The sequence below is a fragment of the Carassius carassius genome, chromosome 34 (assembly GCF_963082965.1).
Source record: "Carassius carassius chromosome 34, fCarCar2.1, whole genome shotgun sequence".
NCBI lineage: Eukaryota > Metazoa > Chordata > Actinopteri > Cypriniformes > Cyprinidae > Carassius > Carassius carassius.
In genome coordinates this window covers 21,060,259-21,071,624 of record NC_081788.1, presented here as the reverse complement: position 1 = coordinate 21,071,624, position 11,366 = coordinate 21,060,259, and the positions used below count along the sequence as shown (strand labels likewise).

Here is an 11,366-nt window from a genome sequence, read left to right as displayed (position 1 = left end):
TTGCTTATGTAAAAGGAATACTTAAAACAAACAAAAAAAGTTATTTACTCATGTTATACTAAACTTGTATGACTTTTTCTTCCATTGAACACAAACAGAGAAATTCTGAAGTCGTTGTTTTCCATGTGATCACAATGAATGGATCATTAAATCTTTCATGCTTCAAAAAAGACAAACACAAGCACCATAAATGTCTCACAAAGGTCCATAGGATTCACACACTTCTCAGTCTTTTGAAGCCATTCTGTATATTTGTGTGAGGAACTTTAACCAAACTTTAAATTGTTCAAGTCTTTGCGTCAGTGAGTTGAACTCAAGAACTGAATTAGACCGACTCATGAACAAGACTTGTTTTATGTACTGAATCAGATTCTTTGAAATTAATTCGTAGTTGAACTTCACTACTTGGCTTCTTGGCTCATGACTTTTCATTTAATGTATACCTTCAGAAGATTCCAAAAAGGGCACGTTAACTTATAATAGTAAGTTAATAAGCCTGTTGCACTCTTTTGTTGCACCCTTTTGCATGGAACAAATTGTGATGACATTTTCAGTGATAAATTGCTGAATTTTGGGGTAAAGTATCTCTTTAGCAATAAAAGAGGATGAGGTTAACTTCCAATAAGTGTCATGATGCCCACTTGTGCTGCTGATCTAGTCAATATCAGCAATGAGGCACTCAGGTTTCTGGGTCAGCGAAGATTGAGAGGACGGCAGAACAGACAATGAACCTCTCAACTTCCTTCAGGTTGTACGTGAGCAGATGACACACCTTGTTTTGCATGTAACATAATGCCCTAAACAAGATCACAGATGCAAACAATATGTTAATAGTGGTACACTTTTTCACTATCATATTTATTTCCAAACAAAGGCTTTTGTGTCCATGTTCTTGCTTTCTTATGAGATCATATTAATTTGCTAGAGGGCACTGGGTTCATTTTCATTTCAAATCTGTGAGTAGAGTTTTCAGAAATGATTAATATGTTTTGGAATCGTTTCTTCACTCTGTGTAATGACTTTAATTAAGCTACTAGAGAAATCCTACTCTGCCAATAAATACACATTTTTATTAATTTATCAGACATTTGTTTACAAAAGAACTTGCAGGCAAAGTATATATTTTATCCTGTGTTTCCTGGGAATTAATCCCTTGACCCTGATGTTGGTTGTGCAATCTCTACTTGATGAACTACAAAACGTCTAACAATGCATCTCAGTCACAAATTAGAGTCGATACATTTTGGTCATGTATTCACACATCAGCCTGAACCTGATTCTGGTGCTCTGATGTCTCATGTAATTACTACCAGAACAGCAAATCCTGGAAGGCCCAGATCTGGCAGAACCTCATCTCTCCAATATAAGAAGGATAGAGTGACCCCAATTATCACCTTAATAGCATCTGAGAGTGAACCTTTTGGCTCTTGTTTCTGCTGTGTCTCAATAATTCATTAGCTTTGACATTTCATAATACCATAGATTATACATCAGATACCTTAAATATAGAAAAAAAAGTTTAGTTTTTGTATTGAAGGTATTTAATGTGCTGAAATATTTTAAGCTGGTGACATAATGGGGGAGATTTAACTGATTAGTGTTAAATTAAGTGAAATTGAGACAATTACAATTCACCAGAGGTTCACTGATTAAATGAAGTTAATCTCTTTTTGTCTTATTATTGTTTAATAGTGTTTATTAGAGCTTAGGGAGTTCATTCTCTTTATAAAAATACACAGTTCAGGAGCTTGATTTAAATTAAACCATAAAATAAATAAAAGGTTAGATAATATAATATAATATTTGAAGTGGTTGATGATACCATTTTCTTTTGTAGAGCTGCTTTATAGCTTAATCAAATTAGTTTGATCATTCATTAACTTTACACAGTTATTGATTTGAACTGAATAAACAAACTGACTTGAGCTGGATAAAGAGACTACTGTCTTTTTTTTTTTTAAGAGCTGGTCTGAATGGTTTTCGGTGACCTCCTGTCAATCATGTCACTGGTGACTGACACACTGAAAGCTTGTTTAAATGAGTATGCTTGAGAATTTCAAGTACATGTCTTGGACAAAGAGATACACTGTCAAACTAATGAGCTCCATGTTTTATGTGAAGTTGGTATGTGTAAATATACGATCACAATCCAGGCTTTTCTCTGTTCTAGACTGACCTTGACCTCTGTATCCATTACAACACTCTGCCTTCCAACTATCCAGTACGTTCAATACAGAAAAAATGAGCATTCTGCAGTCTTACGTGTGATTATTGGACAAAGCCTGTGTGTCATTGAGTGTTTTTGAAAATGTCTTCTGTATCTGAATAAACGAGACTACTATGTATAGTATTGTAAAAAATATGACATTTAAAATAAACACTAAAGATCGCATCTGGAAACTGAGTGAATTTCCATACATTTAATGACACAAAAATCAATTTTGAGGGATTTCCAATTATATTTGTGCACGACACTTATTCAGTTTTGTTTGATTACAGATTATTGCACTCAGATGGCTTTGAATTACTCTTGGGGGCTGTGTTTCTTGAAAATATGAACACAGCGTTGTTCTCTACTACTGTCTAACTCGATCTATATGAAGTAACGAGCTCTCCTGTTTACACTCAGGTCGCCGTGAATTTGCCAAGTAAGACATGTTCCTGGATCAACATTGTTGTCCAAAAATAAAGACTTAGCCCAATCATTTATTCCTAAAATCAGTGGGAAATGATAGCTGATTAACAAGAGTGTAGAAGCACCTAACCCTATAAGCCTAAAACAGATCTTTCCTGAAACATTAGATCTCAATTCTGATTGGTTGATTGGAATTTTGTTCCAGGATCAACAAGGATGATGATCCAGGAACATGTTGTACTTGGTGAAATCACGCTCACCTTACAAATCAACATGTGCCTGAACTGAATGTCAGCAGACTGTTGTTAAAGGCAACACAATCTCTGTCAGGAAATCCAGAACATGCCCATATATATACATTTTTGACCATTAGCTATTAAATATATAAACAAATGTATCCTACTTATTGTATTACATATAAATATCATATGATTAAGCCATATAGTTGAATTAAAGTTGTGTTGGCAAAGCATATTAAATGGTCATGGGTCACTTGATCAGTGTCACAAATGTATTATTTGATTAATGAGCTACAAATCTTAAACATTTCAGAATGTTTGTTTGTTTCCAGTACTAAAACTCTCGCTTTGTTTCAGTTTTCAGTTAGATTTTGAATCGAGATTGATAATGTTGTCTAAAACCGTGAGGCTCAGGCTATTATATCCATGAGATGGAGAACACTGCCACCGTGTGGATATCTGTTGTACCAGCAGCACTTGTTTTCTCTTTCCAAGAAAATAAGTTGCATAGACGAATTGTATCAGTAAATGTAAATCATCTGTTGTTGAGATTATACATGCAATATGAGTATTCACATTAAATCATAATATTTATTATGAGGCTTTTTATTATTAATCAGGCTATTTTAGTAGCTTGGATGACCATGATCTGTAGAAAGCTTGTGTTGATACATGAGCAGTGGTTTAATTCCAAACACATTGCCTCTAAACAACATCAACAAAAGGTTTTATTATACTGACTTTCATTTTTCACTTGAGGCTCCAGGTGAGCTTGTTAAAATTCCACTTTATGTTAAATCCTGACGAGGGAACATTAATTTGTCTGGCAATAAATTGGAAGAAATAAATATTCAGAGAGCTTCAGGGTTGGAAAATATTATAAAAATTATAAGTTGTGGTTCAGGTTCATTGCAAGATCTGTTTGGCATTTTTTCAAGCTCATGTCTACAGTCATACATGTTATCAGTAGACTACAAATTATCCTGTGGTGTAATAACCAAAAAGAGCGCATGCTGCTATAAAGAATCACTAATTAAAGAGTACTGATCTCAGAACATGTATTGGCTTTTGTATAGAAATGAATAAAGCACTCTGTACCAGTGCTCTTGAGATTCATCACATTGATGGTTTATATTCTGCCTAAAACAGCAGGACAGCCCAAAAGCAGAAGGACAGGAAGAACTGAAAAATGTACCACTTAAAAGGTACAATGTATAATTTCTAAAATAAAACTGGAAACAAACCCAACATTACTCTCTTTTCTGAGATATTGAGATTTGTCTTTTAGAACAGGGTTTCTCCTTTGTCTTATGTCTACAACCCCTTCAGTAAGATCCAAGTCTTAGCAATAATAAAAAAAAATAACGCAAAGCACCAGAAAGACAAACAGCAGTTAGGTTGTTGGTGGTTTATTAAAACAGGAAATGATAACAGAGCACAGTCTCCATGCTCAATGACAGTCAGAACGGAGGACAATGAGTTTTCAAATGCAAAAATGTGTGTACACGTGCGTTTAAGTACAGTGGGATCCAAAAGTCAGAAAACATAGTGGGATTGAAAATAAACAAGTTTTAAACTTTGGACCAATTAATAATAATAATAAAAAAGGCACAAAACAAATAGGAAATATTTCAGATTTAGTACTATTTCTGGGTCATTTTTCATGTGACTCTGTAGAGACAGTCAGATGTTCTATCTTCCATTGAAACACAAGATGCTCTCTGGATCATTTCAATTCATGGTGAAGGACATGATCATCAGGTTTTACACAAACTACATGCAGCTTGAGTGCTGCTGTTTGAGCAAAAGTGGGACAAACTGTATACTAAGACATTTTGATACTGATATGATGCAAAAAAAAAAAACTATCCATGTGATCTTGTGCGTTTGTGTGAGTGTGTGTGTGTCTTTATGAGCATTTGTGCTGTTGATTTGGAAAGCATGCATGTGACTGTCTGATTGGTGGACAATATTAGGGCACAAAGTAGCATGTCGTGTTGAAGTACACACTACCTCTGTGGACTCCAGACCGAGGCTGTGTTCATGCAGGTAGTTCACTTAAATTACATTTAAGCACTGAAATTATTATGTACACTGAAGGGACACGACTTGTCATTTAATGACAATGGACCCAGTAACACGAACAGCCCCCGGTGCAAAACAAATCAGAAGTCCATCAAAGTTAACAGAAGACTTGGCTCTTTTGCAAAATAGTTTTTCTTCTTCTCTTTCTTCCAGGAGAAACAACTCTAATCCAATTTATTTTAGAAGAGAAGGCTTTGCACAGTTCAGAAACCAGGATCAAACACTGAAATTCAGGTCACAGTTGCAGAATAATCATTGTCGCTGAAAAAATTCCCACTCCAGAGAGCAAATCAAATCACTTGCATGAACTCAATAAACCAACCTAAAACATTAACACAAAACAAGCAAATGTAAAAATGAAGATATCTGTAATGGCTAATATATTCTCTACAAATATACAAAAAAACAACAACTCTTGTTTGTGCTTGTCAGATGTCAGGTTTTGCGTACCGAAAGCGAAACAAACCATTTCTTCCTTTGTGTTTGCACATTTTGTCAGGTGGCCAGTTAGCTGTAGCAGTTTGTGGCAAGGGGACGTCAAAAAAATAAAAATAAATAATAACTTCAGGGCTTTAAAAGACAAAGCAGAGAAAGAAAACCAGCCCAGACAATGAGAAAGCCTCGAGCACACTGTCCTCACCGTTTACAGACAGGATTTTAATTGGAAAACTGAGAGTAGGGAGCCCTCTAAAAACATAGCTAGATATATTCTGTCCAAACAAAACCCTAGCAGAGTTTTTATGGCCGATTCTATTTCTTGCTTGAGAGAATTACGACAGGAAAACAGTGAAACAACCCTCGTTTATTTTCTTTTCCCGGGAACACATTTTATAGAGCTCAGCGGCAAATTAACTCCACTTCACTACCTCAAATTCTTGTGCGAATTAACCCCGGCAGTGCTTGGAGATTTCATACAGGGTTTCACAATAAGTATTATCTGCGTTTTCTGCTTGTTTTTGGTTTATTCTGGGGAATGTTACTTATATGGGATGCGGTTGGGAAGATGACTTGCTTCTTGAGTTTTGCTGCCCACATCTCAGGCGATTGCTTTGTAAAATCTGGCTGTGAGTAAGCAAGTGGGTGCCTGTGTTTCTGCACGTCTCTCACAATCATCTCTAGGCTTTATCAGGCCAAGACAGACTTAGCGTAATCACGCATGTTTTGCCTAATGGTGCAACAGAGTGAAAAGCCAGTGAGAGGGAAGCAGGGCGAGCGCATGCATGGGTGGGCAGACCTTTTTTCAGCACATAGTGGGCCTCAGTCTGTGTGGGGGTAGAACAGTTCCAATATGAACAGATGAGCTGGGCGACACTTAAAAAAACTGTGACAATAATGTTGATTGTGTAAAAATAATTAGGCACCAAGTTTTGAACTCAGTCATACATTGGCACTTAAGACTTAATAAATTAAACTCTTCAATAATTGCTTTAATGTTCAGCTTCAATGGGTTTCATCCATCCACATTCAAAAGAACATACTCATACCCTGCGAAATGCTCTCTCTATTATCACTACAGCAGATTTTTCATTTGGAACACTTTCTGTTTTTATAACAAACATACACTTACTGTTGTAGTATTGGTGATTATAGGACCAGTTTGGAATATAAACAATAGCAGGGTAGACTTATAGTGAAATAAATGTGAGACCATAGAAAATGTTATTTTTGCATTACTATTTGTTTCAATAGTACACACAAAAAGAAGAAAAAAAAGGAAAAGAAAAAAAAAGAAATCCAATATTGTATTTCCATGACTTTCCAAAAGAAGTAGTAAAAGAAAAACAAGGATTGGTCATGGCAGGTAGGATAGAGAAAGATGTCAAATTTACCATCACTCACTTAGATGTATTTGAGACCGCACTGCAGCAGTTTTTATTATTTATCTTGTAATTAAATGACAGGGAAATGTAACAAAGTATGGTGTACTTATGCTGACCATGGCTGCATTTATTTGATACAAATTATCTCAATAATTTTAATATATGACTGCAAAACTGAATTTTCAGCAGGTGATTGTTGTCTTCAGGTCTTCAGTATTATATGATCCTTCTGAAATCATAAAAGTATGCATTTCTTAAAAAAAAAAGAAAAGAAATGTTTTTAATTATATAAAAAAACATTTTTACAATGTTAACTACTCAAGAATTACTACAAATTACTGTGAAAAGGGTCCACTCAGGGCTAAAGTAAAAAAAAATATCTCTCAACATGCGTTACTGCCCCCTAGTGCACACAACTAGGTAATGCATGGTAAATTACTTTTTCCTCACGGGAAGAAAGCAGCTATAAGGTCGTTCACTGAGAGGTGAATGAATTAATTAGTACACCATTTCTTTTTCTTGCCTCCCGTGGGGTTTACAACTAACAAACAAACAGCAATCAGCAATCAAAAGAGAACCAGAGGAATCTGAACAATGGCTGAAGCGGGCACAGTGCCATTGGTAGCCCAGTGGGTCTATTTTTTTTTTTGGTCTCCGTCTAAATGTAACATTGTATTCGTCTGGTTCTGTGAGGTTTGTGGAGGGTGGCAGTGAGGGGGGACCCAGTGGGATCCGATCTGTCTGGTTCCTCATTGACATTCTCCTGGGCTGGGCTGATTTGCTAGGCCATGACTCTTTACGAATTTTTGTTGATGGGATGGTCTTCTCTGGCTGGGACGCACAAAGGCACCCAGTGTCAGTGAGACACTCTGAATGCAGCTCCCTAGCAGCCCAACTCGGCCCAGACAACAAGCTCACATTCGAGTCAATGGACTGCAGAGAGAACGAAGCCAGGCTGAGCGAAAGAAAGAGAAAGTGTTGCAAATGCTCTGTTCTTATGCTAGCATGTGTAGGTGATTAAAAAAAACACTAAACTTATGGGTTTATAAAATACACCACAAAATAAATGGGTCCACCCAACAACATATTTCCACAGTGCTTCCCTGCTCCGTCCAGAAAGCATGGGCTTATTCCTCCATGATTTTTGGTGAATGCTCTTTTACATGACCCAGTTAAATCTGATATTCCAGCACACAGTTCTTTAAAGTTACATGGCAGTTATCTTGATTGCTTCCTGACACATAATAGTATAAGAGAGGGAACGATAGTCAGTCATTTGACATCAGATCACTTAAGAATCTCCAGTGTTTGTTGGCCATTTTGCTTTCATATCAAGCCTAGCTGACAAGCACATTTTAATCCCCGTTTTGCATGGCTCACATACACATACAAACAGACACAAGGAAGTTTGAGCTTGTCTGCAAAGGCCCAGGATGCACAAAAGCAGCATCCAGGTGCAAACGTAAAGCAAAAAGAGGTGAAAATGAAACAGATCACTTCCACTGAATGGTGCACAAGGTGTGAGATTACAAAGAGAGGCAAACTGCAACTGCTTCGCTATGCTAAACAGTCAACGTAGCCGTTTGCAGGATTATGATTATGTATGTCACCTCCCATCACCAAACATCCGTTTTCCTAAGTGATCCTTCCGCTTCATTAGACAGGGCGTGATAGAAGCCGCTAACGTGCTAAGTGGTGTCACCCTGCAGGCAGTAGGGGACAGCGGCTTTAACACCGTCAGCCATTAATACTCTCGTTCTCTCACTCTCTGAAGTCCTAGAGCTCAGCTGCTGGTGGGGGACTTAAAACACACTGGATGGCAGTGAGAAAGGACAGGATGGGCAGGATTACAGAGGGAGTCTGAGTCTTGAGGGTAAAGGGATGTGAACGGCCTGGACCACTCATTGGCCATTTGGGTTGCGCTCACTTGCACTTTTCACCAGCAGGTGGCTGTAATCCTGTATCTCACTGAGCCCCCGCTGAGTGTGATGACTTGGCCGTACTAACGCTGCATTAGTGCGCGGCTGTATCGGATACGGGTGGTGGCTAGAAGGAGTTGCGTTGTTGCTATTGAAGTTGAGTCCGTCACGGGACCATCGCAGATGGTCACCATAATCTAACTGCGTGGTAGGAGCCGAAACCACCCTTCTGCGGTCAGGTGAGTCCTGAGGTGTTGCTGGATAGTTGTATTCACCAGCAGAGTTGCGAGTAGGTGGGGCGGACGGACGGCCACCCTGCTCCCGCTGATTCGGTGGATGGGAGAGGATGAGGTACCGTTGACGCTCCGAATGAGGAGGAACATCACCCGATCCCTCTTGCCGCCCACCTTGCAGGTATTTGGAGCTCAAGTAAATGACCGCTGAGTTCACTGGGCAGGGTGTCCCTGTCTGTGTGAGGAAAGTATGGCTCTGGTCCCAGTCGCAGTCTGTGAGATGGACATTAGGAGTGGGACGTTTCTGCTGCAGAGGTGTCTGTTCCGGAGTGGGAAGTCCTGGGTCGATGTCTCCAGATTTTGGCCAGCCGTTGGTGAACATATTCTCAACCTGTGAGCGGGGTCGTTCGCTGCCACTGATACGCGTCACGCTGATCACGGAACCGCTGCGGCAGTGTCCCAGCATGCCCTGTTCCCTGTCACTCTTGCGACGACTCCCCATGCCAGATCCACTGGCTCTGGAGTGCTGGCGGTGCTTGAGGCTCATTATCCAACACACCATCAGACCTGACAGCGCCGCCCCGGTGGCAAACGCTGAAACCGCTGACACCACCAGTAAGTTCACGGACACCAAGCCATCTGGTTCCTCAATGAAACTCTCCTGCAGAAGACCTAGACACATAGAAAGAATAACAGTGAGCATAAAGAACACTTTTCTAACTGACAAAGATTTACAAAATTCTTTTTTTTTTAAAGTCACTTTATTTTTCTATGAGGTTGAAGAATGCATGAGTGAAGGAAAATAGCAGACTAATTGCACTCATTACTACCTAAAGTAGATGTTGATTTTAGCAGCTGTAACAACTGTCTTCCTAATGGAAAGCATCTATCAACAATTATGTGTTTTGGAACATTAACTTTCAGAAACTTCTAGAACTGAATAATTCTGACAAATATCCAGGGCTGCTGGCAAAATGGGTGCCCTATGCAGGATTGGTTTGTTGTTGTGTTTCAGAGTATTATGAATGTACCTGAAAGAAATGCATGAGCTAAGGTGTGCATTGTAGTTGACACCTAAATGAAAACTTTACAGTTGTTTTTATGAATGTTAGAAAAGTGTATACTAATATCACATGCAACTTTAGAGATGGTCCCTAAATTTGCGAATATTGTTCGTCCAACGCCAAGCCAACTTTATGAGTTTTTTTTTTAGTTTTTTTACCGTCTTTCATTTTCTTTTCTCTGTGCCGGATTACCAATGTCTTTTCACAGGCATAGATGTCCATCCATCAATTATGATCATTTGCATTCAGCCGCAAACATGAGGTGCCAGCGGTCGCGAGTGTAGATGGGGGAATGGAGCTTTATTTTTTTCACCTTTTTTATTTTTTGTTTTGGAGCAACTGGGATGGTGCCCCCCCCGGGAGTTGGTGCCCTACGCAAACTGCATCCATCCATCCATCCATCTATCTATCTATTAGCTAATATATCAGCTAGCTAGCTAATTCTTACAGTCACAACAGTAAGAACCAACATAATGAAATGGCTTAGCAGATTAAATTTTTTTGAAACAAATTATTTTAACTGGCAAATTTATCACAATAAAGACAAATGGTTACCATTTTACACTGGTGAAAATCAACAGCCTTAATTAGCACTTACAGCTGTTTGTTTAAGAACTCAAATAAAATGAGAAGAGAGAAGGCACAATCGATAAAAAAATTTGCTAGGACAATTAGCTTGTAATAGCTTCCTCAGTGTGGGTGTTTGTCTGCAAGACTTTGCTGAATTAAAATATATATTGGCTGTACTTGGGCAGCAGGGAAAGGAACTGTACAGCACAATGTCAGTCAATGTTATGACCTAGTGCCTATCAATTTTTCTGACTATATACATGTTTACTTCTCAGTTTACTTCATTTTGAAGGGACAGACTACATTACAGAAAAGATACCTCAATCAATGCATTCATGTGGATGCTGAATCAGTGTCTGGTTCTTCCTCAGTCCTTTTCTCTTTCTTTCTCTTGCACAAGTCTCTCTCTACCCTCCCTCACTGTGTGTTTATCTCAGACTCTGTCCTGGTACCACTCTCTGTCTATTTTGTTTGCAGTGTGGGGGGCATTATGTTTATTCTAACTCAGATGGATTCCAGGTGTGTGTAACTTTTCCCAGTATGCTAACTGCTGTCTAAAGGGCGGTAAACTATCAGTTTTTGTTTTTGTCATCTCTATGATTAACATTTTGGCTGCTGCTGGTGGCTTGTGGCTGCATTGCTGTTAGAAGTTGGATAAACATCATTGGCATGGGACAGTTAACTTCACGAACCAGTGAAGTGAAAACAGTGACTTGTTTATGCTGTCGCAACCCACTTGGCATTCACAAGGGCCCCATCATGTATCAGGAACCAGGGTCCTGAAGGGATGTGGTAGATGGG

At 38.8% G+C, this 11,366-nt stretch overlaps 1 protein-coding gene across 2 annotated transcripts in view; it reads right to left on the bottom strand.

Moving 5' to 3' along the window:
* Nucleotides 1-7,124: 7,124 nt before the first annotated feature.
* Nucleotides 7,125-11,366, bottom strand: part of LOC132114708 (semaphorin-6B-like) — a 126,507-nt gene continuing 122,265 nt past the window's right edge. For both annotated transcript variants that reach the window (XM_059522982.1, XM_059522983.1), the window contains one exon: nt 7,125-9,603. In XM_059522982.1, the coding sequence (XP_059378965.1) occupies nt 8,681-9,603 (923 nt within the window). In that variant the 3' untranslated portion in view covers nt 7,125-8,680. The remainder of the gene's footprint in view (nt 9,604-11,366) is intronic.